This window comes from Emys orbicularis, chromosome 14 (genome assembly GCF_028017835.1).
Source record: "Emys orbicularis isolate rEmyOrb1 chromosome 14, rEmyOrb1.hap1, whole genome shotgun sequence".
Classification (NCBI taxonomy): Eukaryota; Metazoa; Chordata; order Testudines; family Emydidae; genus Emys; species Emys orbicularis.
In genome coordinates, this window is record NC_088696.1 from 36,587,443 (window position 1) to 36,606,359 (window position 18,917).

The following is an 18,917-nucleotide window of genomic DNA, read 5'->3' on the forward strand; positions in this document are numbered from 1 at the left end:
CTCATTCGGTGCGGCTACTGGTTTTTCAGGCTGACGTCCAGCAGTGTGACGCCAAGTGGAATGGGACACCTGGTTGCAGGGCTGCAGCAATGCCATGCTATTGAAGAACTTAAGTAAGTTTATAGTCCTGGTGCTATGTAGACCCTGTTAGGCCAGTCTATATTTTATGATTAAACTGCAGTTACTTACAAGCTGTGTGTCATGGATGAGTGTAACTACACAGATGGCTGGTAGACATCAGCTGGGGGAGAAGTATGAATTCCTTAGTATTTGCAACTAAGGATGGGCAGAACAGGATTAGTAATGTGTGGTTAGGGCAGGGAGAGCAGGGTTCTGTGTACAAGCCAAGTGCTTTGGTATCCTCAGTACCTCTGCAGTATGTGTGAACACCTGTGTCCCACTGCAGAAAGGCAGTAATTTCAGGAACCATATTGCAGTGTTAGAAGATACACCACATCCAGGAAGGTAGCACCTTCTAGTGGCAGCAGATGGCATTTACAGAAGCACTTTTATGCCTTGCTTTACAACCACCCATGGTACACCTCTGACTTCTCCTGTTTTGGAGTGCCAGCCATAGGAAGGCACCCAGACCAAGACCTAACACTAGACCAAGACACAATGGTCCTGAGAAATGCCAAGAGAAGAACTGAGTTTTTGGTTCTGTGACTGAACTGAAAAAATCCAGAAAAAAATTGTTTCTGGTCAAACAAAACATCTTTGACCTGAAACTAATTTGTCAGGTGTTTTTTTTATTTTGTTTTTGGGTGTTTTTATCCTTTTTTTTTTTTTTTAAATAAATCTAGCAAAATTTCTAAATTAAACATTGTTTTGAAACGAAAAGTTAGAATGTTTCCTTTTGAAAAAGTAGAGATGAAAAGTTTTGACTTTTTCTGGCTAAAACTCTTTGCTGAATTTGACCCAAATTCATAAATAGTTCAGTCGACCCAAAACTACATTTTTTGAGGAATAAACTATTGCAAAGAATTTTGCTCAGCTCTAGCCATGAGTGTTGCAACCTAAAGATCATAAAGTAAATTATTTTATCATTCATATCACTGTGGAGGCATCACCCTTAGAAAACAGCATCCTTGCCCCAAAGATCTTACAGGCGAAAAGTTGCAGAATTGTTAGTGTCTTGAGCCTGCTTATTTTATTTGGTTCTTATAAAGAACCCTGAAAAATCAACACCTTTTATAATGAGAGCAGGTAAAAGAAAATTAAAAGAATTTCTAAAACATTTTAATTCCGATGGTTTTTAGAAGGACTGACTTATTTTATTTTCCTAATTTTCCACTGATTTTTGTTTTATTTTTTGTATTCATTTTTCTACATTTAATACACGGATTTTCTGACATCCATGTCACACAATCAGACATAAAACCTAGTGTTGTGACCATCAGTGAAATAACAGGATTTGCAATTTAAAAGAAGATGTTTTAGCAGTTATTGGAAATCTCACTGGATTTTTTAAAATTTTATTGTTATTAACATACATTAACTTTCCATACAAGTATTAATAAATCTTATTTATAACTTGTATTTGTTACCTGCAAAAGAGACCTAGTTGTGATTGGCCAGCCTTTAATCATTATCAGTGTATTTTGTTCAAATTCTCAAAATAGTAACCACCTGTTACAAAAGCTATGTGACCCCTGATATAAGGATGTCTGTTATTTTTCCATTATCAAATTTTTATTTGCTTTAAAAATTGGTAATATCCTCAAATGAACATTTTCATTTTGGGGAGGGGGTGGGAATCTCATCATGTGACTAAACTGTCCAGTCAAAATCTGGAATGCAAAAAACAACCAAACAAACAAAACAACCTGTAGAAGAGCAATAAACTTTCCCATCATAAATTTCCATTGAGAAATGAATGTATTGGCAGGTGGGGGGAATCTCAACATGCTTTCACAATATTTTTGGTTTTGAAGCAAAAATGAAGAATTCTTACGTCTGAAACATTTCTACCCGTCTCTGTTAATAATGACCCTGCAATTCTCAGCCTTTGTAATTGCTTGAGGTCTCAGAGAGGCAGCTCTTCCTTTCTCCAGGTCTCCTGGGGACAGTTTTGCCTGAAAGGGAATGAAGAACTTGCCTCTCATGCTGTGTATGTGTTTTATGCACCTTTGGCCTCATCCCGCGCCCATTGAAGTCAATGGCAAAACTCCCATTGACTTCAGTGGGGTAGGGTCTTTGTAACACCAGAAAAGAGCATTTCCCATTGCAGTCTCCTCAGCAGCCCCACACTGTGGAGGACACAGAGCTGCAAAACGTTTACACGACAGTTAAGAGGCTTCCCTTTCCTAACCCTGTGGGATCAACATAACGACACGGCTTCCATAGAGAGCTCTGATGCTGGCCTCCGTCAGCCTCCCATTGCTTTGACAGCTCCTGCCTAGCAAATTGGTCACGGTCTGTGAACTCTCCGTTTAGATCTGTGCTCACTCATTCCTGTGTCCATTTGCCTCTTAGCCTCGGCTCCCTGGGACTCGATGACACGGCCATTCTCATGCTGGTGCCAGGACTTCACCAAATGCCTTTACTGAAAAGACTCCTGTAAGTATGTCTGCGCAGGCCTTCATATACTGTAGTGTTAGCGGGGCCATACAGACACTACCGAGAGAAGGAACTTTTGTGATTCATTCCCTGAGCATCTCACACTGATGCCCAGCTTAGCTATTGCGTAGTCTCTGGAGAGCAGATTTAGCCCTAAGGAATCTGCGTACGTTCTATGCACTGTGCTAGACTCAAGAAGGAAAGTTTCCATCGTGAGTATGTCTGATCTCCTTGTAGACAGGCCTGCTATTATAGCAGCAAGGAAAGCTGGGCCTGTGTACATGTCTGAGTCACTCGGGTACTGCAGTCTGAATCCTTCCCGTGCTGTCAAACATTGCTTTGTCTATCCTGGGATAATGCAGTGAGGGGGTAAGATAAATACTAACATAAAAAGATAACTATCTTAGCACAAAGGTGCTGCACTGTTCTACAATTCTGCAGTGACGCTAGCAGCCGCTGCACTATTTGCATCATTATTCTGCTATTTTTGGGAGTCCCTACTTTTATTGACTAAGTAATGATGAAGTAGCATTTTAAAAAATATTTAAAATTTTAAAAAGTGTCCATCCTCCTCTTCGCAGCAAATACACTGAGAAGAGGAAACATTCAGGGGCAGATTTGCAAAGCTGAGCACAACAGATGCACCCGTAAAAATTCACATGCACCCAGTGAGCCCACAAAAACTCCCATGTAAGTCCAGTTAATAGACAAACATGTAGCCAAGATCATAATTTCCTGCTTTGCGGGAGCACGGAGGGGGTCTTTCACTTGCACAGCCATCAGAATCTCCAGTAGCGATAGCATTACAGTTATAAGAACAGGAGTATTTGTGACACCTTAGAGACTAACAAATTTATTAGAGCATAAGCTTTCGTGGGCTACAGCCCACTTCTTCGGATGCATATAGAATGGAACATATATTGAGGAGATATATATACACACATAAGGTGCCACAAGTACTCCTGTTCTTTTTGCGGATACAGACTAACACGGCTGCTACTCTGAAACCTGTCATTACAGTTATGTTACAAGTATCAGAGGGGTAGCCGTGTTAGTCTGAATCTGTAAAAAGCAACAGAGGGTCCTGTGGCACCTTTAAGACTAACAGAAGTATTGGGAGCATAAGCTTTCGTGGGTAAGAACCTCACTTCTTGCATCTGAAGAAGTGAGGTTCTTACCCACGAAAGCTTATGCTCCCAATACTTCTGTTAGTCTTAAAGGTGCCACAGGACCCTCTGTTGCTAGTTATGTTACAGGAAACCACGGAGTTGACCATTTCACTGTTAAGTATACTGTTCAGTGGTTACCGTGGATACATGCAGCTGTTTCAGAGGTTGATGGTAGCATATTTTTTTCAAGCAGAGCGATGCATTGCATAGATTTATTTTTTCTTTTTGAATTCCAACACCAGTGCGCCACTTGCATTCCATTTATATCTCTGTTCTTGAAGCCTTAAGTGGGACTCAGATGGCCCATAGGCCTTGCGCTGGCCCTCTGCACAGCGGTGAAATTCATCCTCTATCCATAAAGCCATGCCACTGAATAACAGTCTAATGTGTGGTATTTTGTGAATATTCTTTCCAGCTTGAACAATAACAATGTTGGTAGTGAAGGCTGCTCCCACCTGGCCGAAGCTCTGAAGAATGCTCCTCATATGGAAGAAATCAAGTGGGTTCCTCCTTTCTTGTAATCTCTCTGCCAGTGATGGGGATGGATTATAGAGCTGAAGTCAGGGGGTGTTCTTAGGTGCAGTTATATGAAAGAAGCAAGTTTTATGGGGGTTGCTTATGCCTAGTGTCTGGGCTACTTGAATTAGAGATGGGATCAAACCAAAACGTCAGATGCAAAATCTGAGCAAGTTTTGGTCTGATCCGAGCTGAGGAGCTGGCACATGTAACGGCATATAATGGGTTCAACCGAAACGCCAAGTTTGAACACCCTCTGTCAAAATTTGGATCAGGAGCTGTGTATTGTAGCTGTCTCTGAGAACGGGTCCCAGTGCTCCCAAGATCTGGAAACGTTTGAATCTAGATCCAGTCTCAGGCCCTTTTTTTTTTGTTAGTTTTCTTCATTGCAACCAAGCCCTGTCTCTTCTCTAACACAAGACGCAGTGAAAACAAACCCCTTTTTGACGTTTGAAGTTCATTCAGCTGTGAATAGTGAAGCAATTTTGGTTCCCTCCAGCAGATCAGGGCTGTTAAACAAGACATTGCGCTCAGTGGGAAACTCAGCGTTTTCTTTCATAATGTGGCTTTTTTTTCCCTTCAAAGTTTAAGCCATAACAAGATTGAACATGCTGGTCTGGAAAAAATAGCCACGCTCCTGCCAGAAATGCAAAATCTAAAGAGAATCGAGTGAGTCGCTTTATATTTCGGGCTGAATAATGGGATTAATTAGAGTTAGAGCTCAGGTTGGGGGGAATGTTCATGTCTGATTTTATTTGACCTGCATAGAAGTTACTGGGAAGGCTCCCATATTGACTGCAATTGCCTTTGTGACTGAAGGTTGCTGCCATGTCCTGCCTGGGCAGCACAAGTCTCTCCTGTTATTGGAGACCTGGAGGCCAACGGTTGGATATGCCGCAGGGAGTGAATGCCCTGGTGTGTTGGCCTGATAGGATAGTTGTACACTTCCCTAGCCCATGCATTACACCTCTACCCCGATAACGCTGTCCTCGGGAGCCAAAAAATCGTACCGCGTTATAGGTGAAACCGCGTTATATCGAACTTACTTTGATCCACCGGAGTGCGCAGCTCTGCCCCCCCGGAGCGCTGCTTTACCGCGTTCTATCCGAATTCGTGTTATATCGGGTCACGTTATATCGGGGTAGAGGTGTACCTGTTCTGTAGCTACATGGAGGGTTTCAGCCTCAGCACGTCCCATCACCGCTACATTTATTTCCTAACAAAAGTGTGGGAGGGGGGAAACGGAGAAATTTCTCTTTCTGGCCAGTTTCAGCTGGTAAGAAAATTCACCCCAAATCTTCGGCCATGAAGGGGACACCCGCTGAGAGAAAAAGCAGCCATAGGCTCCCCATGCCAGTGCTCTGATGGTCTAACCTAATGCGTTAGAAAGCCTTTCTCTTCCAAGCTATTTGATGGAGAGACGTGTGTGTCTCTTGACAAGCTTTGAATTGGCATCTCCGGGCCTGCTTCAGTGGTAGCTCGTTATTACGATGCCCTGCGCTCCCTGTCACGCCACTCAGCCATGAAACAATCTGCGTCGAAAGCGCCATTCATGCCACGGCTTAATTTGTATCTGGTGTATCCTGGCTCCTTTCAGCCATTGACAGACTCTGCCTGTTTCCATGTGTATTGTAGCCTGTCATCGAACAGCATTGGCCCAGCTGGAGGGGAGATGCTGGCGGAGGCCCTGGCTCGCTGCAGGCATGTCGAGGAGTTACTGTGAGTCCCACATTCACACTGGCTGGTACAAAGTTCTGAGGCGTCACGTCTGCTCTCCCCAGTGGAATCAGTGGGCTGTACAGACTCTGTTAATGGAGTGGAGCCCAAGCCTGTGCCTTGTACAGAATCATAGCTAGGATTTCAGAAACACAGGGCCTAGAGCAGAGGTGGGCAAACTATGGCCCATGGGCCGCGTCCAGCCCGTCAGAACTTTTAATCCGGCCCTTGAGCTCCTGCCGGGGAGCAGGGTTGGGGGCTTTCCCCGTTCCAGCTGGGGAACGGGGTTGGAGGCTTTCCCCGTGGCTCCCGGAAGCAGCGGCATGTCTCCCCTCCAGCTCTGGCTCCTACGCGCAGGGGCAGCCAGGGGGCTCCACACGCTGCCCCTGCCCCAAGCGCCGCCCCCTCCCCCCGCAGCTCCCATTGGCCGGGAACTATGGGAGCTGCAGGGGCGGCCCCTGCAGATGGGACAGCATGCAGAGCCACCTGGCCAGTGCCATGCCTCCACGTAGGAGCCAGAGGGGGGCATGCTGCTGCTTCCGGGAGCTGCAGGGGCGGGACTGCCTGGAGCCCGCACCCCTGAGCCCCCCCTGTGCCCCAACTCCCTGTCCAGCCCTGATCCCCCTTCTGTCCTCTGAACCCCTCAATCCTAGCCCAGAGCACCCTCCTGCACCCCAAACCCCACATCCCCAACCCCACCGCAGAGCCTGCACCCTCAGCCAGAGCCCTCAACCCCCCCTTGCCCCAGTCCCGATCCCCTCCCGTCCTCCGACCCCCTCAGTCCCAGCCCAGAGCACCCGCTGCACCCAACCATCAATTTCGTGAGCATTCGTGGCCCACCGTACAATTTCTATATCCAGATGTGGCCCTCAGGCCAAAAGCTTTGCCCACCCTTGGCCTAGAGTGTGCCACACATCTGCCTGATGTGTATGTTACCTACGAAATAAATATGAAAGCTGTATAATTATTACTATATTAAAAATGGGGGTTGGGGCTGATTTGAGATTTTGTTAGCCGAGGACCATCGCTGAATTTATTACTGTTCATCTAACTCCCTATTAGTTTGCAGAAGAGAAGTGTCGATATCCTATAAAATAATAAAAAACTTTAACCAGAGCGGGGGAAATTATTTCTGTTGCAGTTAAAATGTATAACCCACCCAGTTAGCCTCCATTTTATAGGATATTGGACTAAGCTCATGCATCAAAAAATATAATTACAGCATAAGGCCCCAGTCATACCATGCAGTCAGCTCACGGCGCATGTGAGTCAGTTGAGTCAACAGGACGCCACATGGGTGCTGGTGGCATAACACACCTGTGTCGCGTCCCCATCAAGTGGCTAGTGCACATCGAGGTAAGCAGCCTACTACTACTGGGAGCTGATGGAGTTTCTCCTTCAGCTCAAGTAGCAGAAGGCTGTTCTGTATTGCTGAAGATCCTGACTGAGTTCCTATCCTGCAGTCTGGATTGAAGGAACGGGGCCTAATCTCTATGTCGATAAAAGGGAAATAACAAGTATTTGAATTATTTAATTAACCTATTGGTTGTATGAGTTAGTGGTAATTGCAGCGGTATCAGGAAATATAACCACAGGGTAATTACACCATGCTTTAATTGACTGTTTAATGACTGGATTATGAAGCATAACTATTATTTCAGTCTGTAAGTATATACAGTCTCCAAAGGGTTAAGTAAGGACATTTATGTTCTACCCTCAGCATGTGCAGCTCCTCTTAACATTAACAGGAGACACACAGACATGGGTTGGAGTGGGGAATTAGGCCTGTTAGTTCGTCATAAATAATGTTTCATATTGTTTTCAGATTAGCCAGGAACCATGTCGGAGACAAGACGGCAGCGAGACTCTCCCTCTCTCTGCCTAGCATGTGCCATTTGAAGATCCTTCAGTAAGTGCTTGCTTCCACTTCTGTATTCACATTCCAAGAGGCAGGGCACCCCGGAAATACTGGGACTGATAAAAAAGAGACTGAAAATGGAAGCAGGAGAACAATGAATCGGTGACATGGTTAAACAAATCTAAAATGCATGAAGTGAACAAAGACTTGCCAAGACCAGGTTTCATTACCTACCTGCTTCCAATGCTTCCTAACACAGTTTGACTACTATTTATTGCCATATGTCTTTACGGTAGTGTCATTCCATCATAAAAACTTTTCCTCATTCCCACTCAGCTCTTGGCCTCGGTAAATATCTTGTGGCAATCAGTTCCACAGATTAGTTAGGAAATGTATAAAAGACTTCCTTTAATCAGTTCTGAATATGTTACATATTAATGCTGTTGGGTGTCCTCTTGTTCTCATATGACGAGAGGGTAAATAGGCACATCCATCTGGCCCGTCATTATTTTCTCACCTCTTATTTGTCTCTTCTCTAAACTGAGTAGTGCTAAGTTTTTAATCCTCATGTGGAAGTCTTGCCAAGCCTCTAATCAATAGAACACTGCCCTGCTCTGCCACAGCAGCAAAACAGTTAAACGGCCCTAATTTTTCTCTCTACTATCTTAGACCAAACTCCCCCATGCCATGGGTACAGGTCAAATACGCTGTGCCATGCGGCTTTTAATTTCCTGGGGGCATTGCTTCTTATGGTGACTGGTCGATCTTTGTCCATCATTTATTAATGCAGCGCTAAATCTCCCTGTTTAACTACAGCTGCTTTGTGAATGAGCGTCGCATGTGAAAAGCAAGGGGAGGTTACGTGTGAAATTCTAGCCCCGTTTAAGTCAACTGGGAGTTTTGTTTTGACTTTAGTGGGGTCAAGATTTCACCCTCCAGATGCACTGAGGTGAACGAAGGTACATTGGAGTGGCTAGTTAGAGTACAAATTGCTAGCCACATTCCGATCACTGGTTTGTCGCTGTTCTCAAGGTCTCATAAAGAAGGGTGCAAATGTCAAAGAGAGGGATTCCGGTTGAATCAGTTCTGGAAAAGCAGCTGTTTCTTTGACAGGAAGTCGCATATACAAGGATTTGTTACAGTTTTCTTCTGAAAAGTTTGTGTCTGAATTTCTTCTCTCACCAGTCTGCAGTCCAATAACATTGGTTCACTTGGAGGAACACCGCTGGCCAAAGGCCTGGTTGAATGCCAGCAGCTAGAAGAGATAAGGTAGGTGCTGTTGGGAATTAATAGGGATGTGTTGAGAAGTAGGACTTGGTGTACCTCTGCCTGTCGGTCTGGATTATATATTGGCTTCCCTGTAAAACTAAGCCCTGGTCTACACTAGGGCGGGGGATCGACCTAAGATACGCAACTTCAGCTACGAGAATAGCGTAGCTGAAGTCGACGTATTTAGGTCTACTTACTGCAGTGTCTTCCCGGCACTGAGTCGACTGCTGCCGCTCCCCCGTCAACTCCGCTTGTGCCTCTCGCCGAGCTGGAGTACCGGAGTCGACGGGAGAGCGCTCGGGGATCGATTTATCACATCTACACTAGATGCGATAAATCGATCCCCGATAGATCGATCACTACCCGCCGATCCGGGGGGTAGTGTAGATGTACACTTAGCGTACAAACAGTAGTACACAGGTACGTGTAGAATTTACAACTATGTAGGTGAAATCCTGGCCTTGTTGAAATCAATGTCAAAACTCCACTTGCTTTCACTGAGCCCTGGATTTCACCCATGGAGTTTAAAGCCCCTGTGCAAATGCACAGAGCCTGTAGGTCAATCCTGCTTCATGCACTGACTTGCAGATCGTGTTCAGGGAGACCTTCCATGCATATTCCCTCTTTGCGACACTGGTATCAGGATATTGCTCTCTTAGCATCACCATCCGCCAGCCAGCCTAGGCCCAAATGTGTGTGACAGGAGGTAACACGTAAAATAATCAGACAGCTTTGGGATGCCTTTCTTTCAGTATAAAGGACTCCTTCTGAAACCTCTAGGTCATGACGCTTTACATCTGAAGTAAATAATTTTCCGAAATAAAACTGACGGGGACATGAAATTTGAGGCAAATGAAATTGCCCTGATGCCATGCACTTGCTTATTTCATCAGCAACCTCTAGGTTAAATGACAGCAGGGTGCCACCTGCTGGTAAGTGTGAGAATGCACTTGCCTTCTGCCCCAGGATACACTTCAAGCTGTCAGCAATGTCTTTACACTTCCAAAGAGTTGAGATAACCTTTGGTTCAGCCCCGGAGACACCAACTAGAGACCGTCCTATGACTTATTCTCTCCCACTGCAAACAAGTGGGCAGAGTGAACCGTTGATCCCGGGTGTGTTTTACAAAGCAACATCTCTCTATCTTAGGTACTGACATGGCCCGTTTCTCAGTCTTTAATGCATTTACCTTTACAACACGCAGTGAGGCAGGGCAGTGCTATTGTTCCCATTGTACAGATGGGGAACTGAGGCACAGGGAGGTTAAGTGACGTGCTCAAGGTCACACAGGAAGTTTGTGGCAGAGCCAGGAATTGAACCTGGGGTTCCCGAGTCCCAAGCTAGCCACTGACCATCCTTCCTCTTCTCAAGCCCTCGCCTTAGCACTACTGTTTGTTAAGGAATGGGGTTGCTTTTTGCCAGCGTTAGCAGCCCAGTGTCTCTTCTCTGATCACAGCTTCTTACAGCCACTCAGTGCGTTCTCACTGTCCTTGCAGTTTGTCAGAGAACAGCTTTGGGGAAGGCGCCATCCGCACCCTGTCAGAGGGGCTTCCACGATTCACCCGGCTCAGAAAGATTGAGTAAGTCCAATTGCGTGAGGCACAGTGGATCTGTGGTTCTCAGAACAAGATTTCAGCGGTGACCCAGCCAGCAGGGTGTTGACTTCAGTGGACCTGTGCCCGTTGACGCCAGCTGGTCCAGGGGGTGTGGGCTGTGGCTGCGCTAATTTACACAGGGGGAGAATTGGCCTCAGGCAGCCCCATGGATTGATGAGCGAGCACAATGGCGGAATACAGGCACTTCCCCTGCCTCGCTCAGACCCAAAGAGTGGGGCCTCTAGCAGCTGTGTAGACACTCAGGCTGGAGCTCGGTTTCCGAAGCCTAGAGGTGGGGTAGGTTTCACAGCCCTCACCGCAGTGTCTACACACCTGTTTTCAGTGCAGCAGCACGAGCCGGAGTCTGTAGAGCTGGGCTCCGAGACGCGCTGACGCGGGTTGTAAAACATGGCATAGACGTTCCCAAGGGGATTCCAGACGGGCGAACGGAGTCCCTGACATTTCCTGCGATAAACTGCCTGCCGGCCATGTGGACCAGCAATTCCATTTGTGTTTCCAAATCCTGCTTCCCTTTAGACTGAAACTCTGTGGAATCAGCGATGGCGTTTCCAAACATCTTGCCCTCGGCTTCAGTCGTTGTCCCGTCATTGAAGAGATCATGTGAGTGCAGGGCGTGGGTATATATCTCGCCTCGGGGCCCGAATATCCATTTCACACTAGTTAGCACCTGCCTGTCTTCTGGTTACTGTGCACGTTCATTCCTGCCTAGCTCTCGCGGTATCTTATTGAAACCTGAATGGAAATTGCAGGTCAGTGGAAATGAAACCCAAACCTTCCTCTTTAACGGACGCCCCTTACTGCCGGCATCATGGCATCTCGTGTGAGAGTGAGAGAAACAGGTTACTGGTCTGGATTCTCTGCTGCCCTGCCCCGTTGTAAAGTGGGTATGAAAAACTACCAGATCAGAACGGGAGGACAGTGTACATTACGACAATTCCCTAACCGTCTAGCAGGGGCTCGCAGCTGACTTTCTACATTCACAATCACTCAGGTGATATGTATTGAACTGGTTAGTGTGTATGCGTCACTGCCTTCCATTGGATGAAATCAGAACTGCTCAGCTATGTGTCACAGCTCCTATACTGCTAGTGGGTAAGGAAGAGTCTCCTTTAGCTGCAGTGTTATCAGTTTCTGGTTTTGGAGCAGGCAGTCCTGAGTTCTAACCCTTCTGTCACCGGAAGCTCTGAGTGGCCATGGGGTGCAACAGAGTAACACTTGTGAATTCCCTAAATGGCCAGGAAATTGTTACAATATAAGGCCCCGATCCTGCAAAATGTCCCTATTTTATAATAAATGGTGTAATCACGCCAAAGCCACAACTCTGCCCTGCTGCCAGCCCTGCTTCCTCCCACCCCAGGAGGGAATTGCCATTGCAACCCGGAGCAGGCAGGGGCACACGGACTGGGCACCCCTGCCCCAGAGGCAGCAGTGGCATACCCTGCCCCCCGCCCCCGCAAGCGCTGCAGTTTCCTGCCACGCCAAACTGCTGTTGGCTCATTTCAGCACTGCCAGCCCTTGGATGCTGCTGCCGGAGGCAGGAACCAGCCTCTCTGCAGCCGGCTCCATGCGCTTCTGCTCCCTGCCACCAAGGTGAACCGCCTGGCTAGAAACGGTGCCTCTGCATTGCGACAAGGTGCACGGAGCCGGTTGCAGAAGGGCTAGTCTGTGCCGCGGATGGCAGCATCCAAGGGCTGGCAGTGCGGAAATCTGCAGCAATTCTAAAAAGTTGTGCTGTCGACTAACAGTTGCGGTTACTGCAACAAAACCCCCTTTTTCATAGAGTCTCACCGCTACGCCATTTGGAACGTCCCCCTGCTCAGCAGGTGCTGACAGCTGGAGTCTGAGCCTCTCCCCTTCCAGTCAGGACAAAAACTCCCTCGGTGACAAACCAGAAAGCAAAAACTCTCATCCTCTGAAAGGTCAAATGAAATCCTGTTATACAGAGCTCAGAATAAAGGGCAGGTAGGAGAATTTAACGGGCGCTGTTGTGGGCCCCATTAGCTACGGCCTGCTGTGACAGTTTAACACCATGAACAGAGCAAGGAGCTGCCTTGCTCTAACGTTCTGAGCTGATGTACAGGAGACCTGAGTCTTGATTAGTCTCTCACTCCCCGGGCCAGCTGGCCCGCAGAATGAGCAGCACCCCACTCAGTTCTGTGGAGTCCTGTCTTGCATAGGAAGACATTGTGGCCATGAGGTAGTTCCTCAAGGGGAAGAGTAGAAAGCAGGGGGGAAATAAAGCTTCCCTAGGCTGCGACGGGAAAATTTCCCCCTAGGGTCAGAGCAAAATAAACTCTTTCCCTTGCTAAAATCTTGTGGTTCACTGTATGACTTTGGCTCTCCGAAATCATTGTGCTAGTATGTGATGGAGACTGCACCAAAGCGCTGCTGCTGTATCTCTGGGGCTTACGCTTTCATTTGCCTCAGGTGACCAACCAGCTGATGTTTCTGGTTTTATTTAGATTGTCGTGGAACAGTCTTGGTGATGAAGGTGCCCTGGAGCTGGCCACGGTTCTCCCGAGAATGGCAAGGCTGAGGATGCTAGAGTGAGTGTGACGTGGCAATATCAAGTATTGCCCCAGGGGAATTTCCATATATGGAATCACAGACCTTATTAAATAGGAGACATTTGTTAAAGGAAATAGCTATAAACTGTAGACACGAGAAAACAGTCTTCCACACAGCTTGAGCTCTTGCTTAGTCTGCTTTGTTTACCAGGGACCAAACTATGCCTGGAACTCTACACAGTGCAGAGAGACATCTAATAGCTCAATAATGCACTGCATGTAAACATGTAATTATATTCACTAAAGAAATATCTGTTGACTACTAGGTGAGATTCAAAGGAGAGAGAGAGAGAGAGAGAGAGAGAGAGGATTTGGCTCAACAAGGAGTTTTCTTTAGGTTTTTCACCATAAAATGGATGTAGTTAAACTTACTTTTCATTATTAAATGTTTGTTTCATTTTCCCATATCATTCATCTGGGGCCAAGGAAGGTAGATTAGTTGGTTTCTAAGGCCTTGGCTACACTTGCAAGTTAGAGGGCATTAAATCAGCCCCGGGCGCCCTAACTCCTGAGGTGTCCACACTGGCAAGGCACTTAAAGCGCCTGGACTCCGCCGCTGGAGTGCTCCTGGTTAATCCACTTCCATGAAAAGCATAGAGCTTGCTGCACCCCGGCTGAAACGTCCGGGTGTCAGTGTGGACGACGTGTTGCATTACTGCGCTGTGATTGGCCTCCGGAAACGTCCCATAATCCCCTGAAGTCAAGTGGCCATTCTGGTCATTGTTTTAAACTCGGCTGCAGGCATGCAGATATCCCCTTTCAAAGCTCCGTTTCTGACAGCCAGCGTGCTTATCTGCCAGGACACAAAGCAACCCATTACTGTGGAATGCTCCTGCTGCAGAGGCAGGCATTTGTGCGTGTGTGTGAGAGATAGGGAGGTGGGGGGTGGGGGCTGATGTCGGGGTTTCCCCCTGCCGCTGTCTGAACTTACAAGACAGCATGCTGACACACTCTGCCCCCCAAAACACACTGTCTCTCCTCCCACATACACACAATACGCTCCCTGTCACACTCCACCTGCCCCATTTGGAAAGCACGCTGCAGCCACTTGCATGCTGGGATAGCTACCACAATGCACTGCTCTCTGTGGCGTCGCAAGAGCTGCTAATGTGGCCACGCCAGTGCACTCGCAGCTGACAGTGTGAACACACGGCAGCACTTTCCTTGCTGCGGTCTCCGAGGGCGGCGCTCTACATCTGCAAGTGTAGCCCTAGCCTTAGGCTGTTACATGCTCAATTTCACTGGCTGTGACTCAGGGCTTGTCTTCACAGCACAGTTAACTGGAATTATAGCTTGAGTGTTACCCCTAACTCAACTCCCATCCACACACAAAAATCTCTAGCGAGAGTCAAGTGGTGCTTTAAGCTAGCAATGCAGTGGGGATGCCACCACGCCAGCTATCAGCAGCTAATCCGGTCAGTGTGTGCTGCTAATCCGGTTGCTCTGTGTAACTCCCAGTGTTTTGATATGTGGTCACTGTCACTCAAGTTAGGCTAGTTTGAGTCCAGTAACTCCAGCGAGAGCCACCACACTTCAAAATAGAGCCTACTTCCCTCCAGCCAACTGCTGCAGTGGAGACAAGCCCGCAGGCACTAGCAAGAATGCCGTGTTTGCAACAAGGGGGTCCGTTCCTGACAGTCCTTGGCACTGATCCTGGAGTGGGATCCACTGAGGTTCTGCATAAATGCAGGGGTCCATGCTAGCAAATCTCAGGCCATGGTGAACAGCCGCAGTGCCCTTTGCTTTTGCAAACAGGGAAAGGAGAAAGGAGAACTTCTGAACCTGACCTGTGTCGCGGAGCATTGCAGCCTGTGGTACATAGCAGAAGCGTAGCCGATCTTTTCCTAGCCTGTTCTGAAAACCATTTGCACATTCTCTTTCCCTTTCTGAAAGTCTGGACAATAACCGCATTGCAGCCCGGGGTGCCAAAAAGCTAGCGGAGGAGCTCGCCAAGTGTTGTGGAATTCAAGTCATACGGTGAGCACGCGTCTCAGGTGGCACCAGGGGCTGGGGGCAGTAGCACTTCTGTAAGGGTGATGGCGCCCCACTGGCCAGTCAGCATTAGGATCGCTGGAGTGGATTAGGACACTAAATGGGGCCCAGGCCTAAAAACGTTGTGGGCTTCCCAGACCGACTCTTCCCCGCAGAGTAGCTTGCCCTTCTCAGAAACAGTCATAGCAATAAGTGATGGAGTTCCCATCCAGAGAGACATGATGGGTGAGGTAATATCTTCTATTGCAACAACTTCTGCTGGGCCAGACCTGAAGAAGAGCTCTGTGTGGCTCGAAAGCTTGTCTCTCTCACCAACAGAAGTCGGTTCAGTAAAAGATATCACCTCACCCACCTTATCTCTAATATCCTGGGACCGAGACAGCTACAACACCACCGCCTAGGTCCCATCTAGCCCATCCTTTTGCCCAGTATGAGATTGCTGCTTAGCATGCATTTTCTATTGCTCTGTTTTTCCATGGGACTCCCACCACTCCCCTGGGGAGGCTATTAGACAGCTTCCTACATCTCACTGTCAGGAAGCGTATCCTGCTATTGCATTTTCCCTTCCATTTTTCTACATCTTGTTACACCTGGTTGTACTCCCTTGTGTTCTCCCCCAAACAACCCATCTTCGCTCTTGGTGTCTACATCCTTCCCATGCTTGGAGATCCCTTTGTTTCCTCCAACTTGAGTCATTGCTTAGCCAAGCTCTACGTATTGAACTCCCTTTAACCTCTTCCCTACTCCCTCCAGCCCTGTGATCATTCTTGTTACTGTTCTTGGAACTCCCTCCGATTTGACAATATCCGCCTGGTAACGGGGCCCCCAGGACGGAGCACGGTTATTCCAAGTGCAGTCACAGCAGAGCTGTATAGAGAGAGACTCCCCCTCCCTGTCTTGTGAGGTGATGTCTTTGCACAAGCTGGTCCAAAGGGCATTGGTCTCTTTTGCTGCTGTATCACGCTGGGCACGCCTGCATAACTGGCTGTTCCCTGCTACACCTAGGAATGACCGCATCCCAGCTTTCTCCCTCTCGTTACGTTTTGGAATATTTTTCTGTGGGTTTATTAGGTCAGCTCTTCCTCCCACTTCTGATACCATAATAAACCCTCGTCTTTTGAATCAGAAATCTCTCCCCCAAGATAGACAACTCATCCCACCCCAGCTGGCAGGTAAAGAGCCGCTGTGCTGCCCAACGCCAGCTGCAGCTCTGCCTCTACCCCCAGGCCCCTCTCACCACTGGGCCTGCGTGCCAATGGTCCAGGCCTCCCTCTCCAATCAGCCCCTGTGGATTAGGAGCAGACAGTTATGAACTGCACCCCAGCAGGAAGGAGGAAGGGTATCTGGGGATATTTCGAACCACTAATAACCCATGCAATGTCGTTTTAGGCTTTGGAACAATCCAGTCCCCAAGAACATTGAAGAAAGTCTTACAAAGCAAGATGCAAGATTGCATTTCTCATTCTTTTAATAAAGGAAGAACATTAAACGACTAAGAGCTGATTTGGTGAACCACTACTGCTATCCTGGTGAATTGCACTGAAAAGGAGCCTAGAGAAACAGAGAAAGCAGAATTCTAAAAATAAATACTGTAAGCATGTGGCATTCTAGCCCTGCTCTTAGAACACAGAGGTAACTCTGACTATTATGTAAACCTCAAACTAAGCTTCCTCCTGAGTTTGGTTATTCTGAGGTTACTCCCTGCAAGAACTCTCTGTTCCTGGCCTTAGTTCCCGTCTACCTCAAAGAGAGATTTAATCTTTTATACTCCTGGGTTGAAGCCAGTAAGATCCACTGGATCTGGCAGTCAGGGTGAGTCAGAAGAATAGCTCTGTATCTTTATACAGGACCATAACACCTGATACCAGGGTGAGTCAGAAGAACTCTGCGTCTCAGTGTAGGGAGCTAGAACCTAACACCCTATTGCAAATACTCTCCAATGTGTTGTTTGAATATGGTGTATGTTTCCCTCAGACCAATATCATTTCTAAGGCTGGGCAAAATATTCACAACAAACCGGTGACTGCTTGGCATTTTGTTTTGATTCTGCACACTACTGTGTGAACATCAGCCTATTGTCAAGCAAACAAAGATCAATCTTCACATTTTGATCGCGTAAAGATCAAGTTTCAATGAGAAAATAACTGTTTCATAATGAGCAAAGTCTGGAGGCTGCAAAATGGCATAGAACAAAATTATAATACAGTGTGAGAGGTATTTCAGGGTGGGGGCAGGAGAAAGATACTCCCTATTTTCATACTGCTTTAACTGTTTCACTGGGCTTGGAATGCTAAATGGGGCCCTCTATTTGAAATTGCACTAACCTGTTTGAGGTGAAGGGGGGGTTGTGTGGTCTTGGATGAAATGCTGCAATCGCTACATGGGCCCAATCCTGCGATCTGATCTGTGTGAGCATGTAGTCAAAGGGTCTGCCCATGCATATCCAGTGGCAGGATGGGAGCCATGCGGAGCACCTTATTTATACCCATTCATTGCAATGTGGCTGACTTGTATGTTTGGTACTGTAAATATTTAATCTCTGAAATGAAATGGGTTTATTTATCGACTTGTTTACAGCAGTAGTTTGGATTGGGAGCTGCATTCTGTTTTATTAAAAGAAGCATTTTTTAGCAATGATGAGTGCTGATAAGTGAAGAGCACATGTACTGTTGGTTCCCACTATTCCATGAAGTATGGGTAGTGATTGTTTTTATTGAAAGATCAGTGTTAAGTTTCCCAAGGTGCATATTTGGTTTTGATTTATATGACTCATTTGGTTGCAGCGTGGTTATACTCTGAAAAGGGATGGGGCAGGGGAGCCCAAAGTCACCAGTGAGCTTCCATATTTAGGTCCAAATTCAGTAAGGCACTTGAGCATGTGTGACTTGAGCATGCACTCAAAGTTAAGCACGTGCTTTGGTGGATCTGGGTTGTATCTCCTTTCCATGTTTCCAGATGTAATTTACTTCGTTTACAAGTGAAAATAGGATTTTTCTAACTGCCAGCCTAGCAAACTGCAGCTGGGTGACTCCGGGTGACCTGCTGTGGCTACTGAACCCAAGAAGCGTCGGTGAGTTTGAGTTCTGCCCTTAGCAGGTTTCTGAGAACATGTGTGGGACACATTAATTGTTCTCTGCCTACATGGTCTCCTCCCAGAAGTTTAGGTGGTCAGATTAGCTGATTCTAATGGTCCCTTCTGGCCTGAAAATCTATGACACTCAGGCTGGGAACCTAAAAGTCAAGTTGGTTTCTTCCAGCATTGGTGGCGTTGTGCACTGAATTGTGATCATAGTTTTGTCACCTTCAAAAACAGCTATTGCAGAAGTTCTGTGCTTTTATCACCCACTCAGTAAAACAAAAATTCTAAAAACAAATGATAGCACTTGTAAAAACAGATTTCTTTGCCTGTTTTATCATTGTATTGATAACACTGTAACTTCTACATTTGGACATGGTGAGATTCTACTCCAGTTTATTTTCCTCTTTCATTGGTTGGAAACATTCACTGTTGTACATATTTTTATGCATTTTAATGAGAGCATATGTGTGATTATTGAATAAATAAGAGCGCCTGGGATTCTGAAGCTGTTTGACTTACTTTCGTGTTCTGTTTCTAGTCCGTTTCACTTTCTGGTGCTTGGGCATTAATGCACAA

At 46.9% G+C, this 18,917-nt stretch overlaps 1 protein-coding gene across 1 annotated transcript in view; it reads left to right on the top strand.

Moving 5' to 3' along the window:
• The window catches only part of NLRC5 (NLR family CARD domain containing 5), an 80,859-nt gene extending 64,126 nt beyond the window's left edge, over window positions 1-16,733 (top strand). Inside the window, exons 36-47 of the mRNA XM_065416795.1 lie at window positions 30-113; window positions 2,476-2,559; window positions 4,144-4,227; window positions 4,830-4,913; window positions 5,880-5,963; window positions 7,786-7,869; window positions 9,004-9,087; window positions 10,584-10,667; window positions 11,220-11,303; window positions 13,166-13,249; window positions 15,164-15,247; window positions 16,652-16,733. Of these exons, the coding sequence (XP_065272867.1) occupies window positions 30-113; window positions 2,476-2,559; window positions 4,144-4,227; window positions 4,830-4,913; window positions 5,880-5,963; window positions 7,786-7,869; window positions 9,004-9,087; window positions 10,584-10,667; window positions 11,220-11,303; window positions 13,166-13,249; window positions 15,164-15,247; window positions 16,652-16,733 (1,006 nt within the window). The remainder of the gene's footprint in view (window positions 1-29; window positions 114-2,475; window positions 2,560-4,143; window positions 4,228-4,829; window positions 4,914-5,879; window positions 5,964-7,785; window positions 7,870-9,003; window positions 9,088-10,583; window positions 10,668-11,219; window positions 11,304-13,165; window positions 13,250-15,163; window positions 15,248-16,651) is intronic.
• Window positions 16,734-18,917: the final 2,184 nt, after the last annotated feature.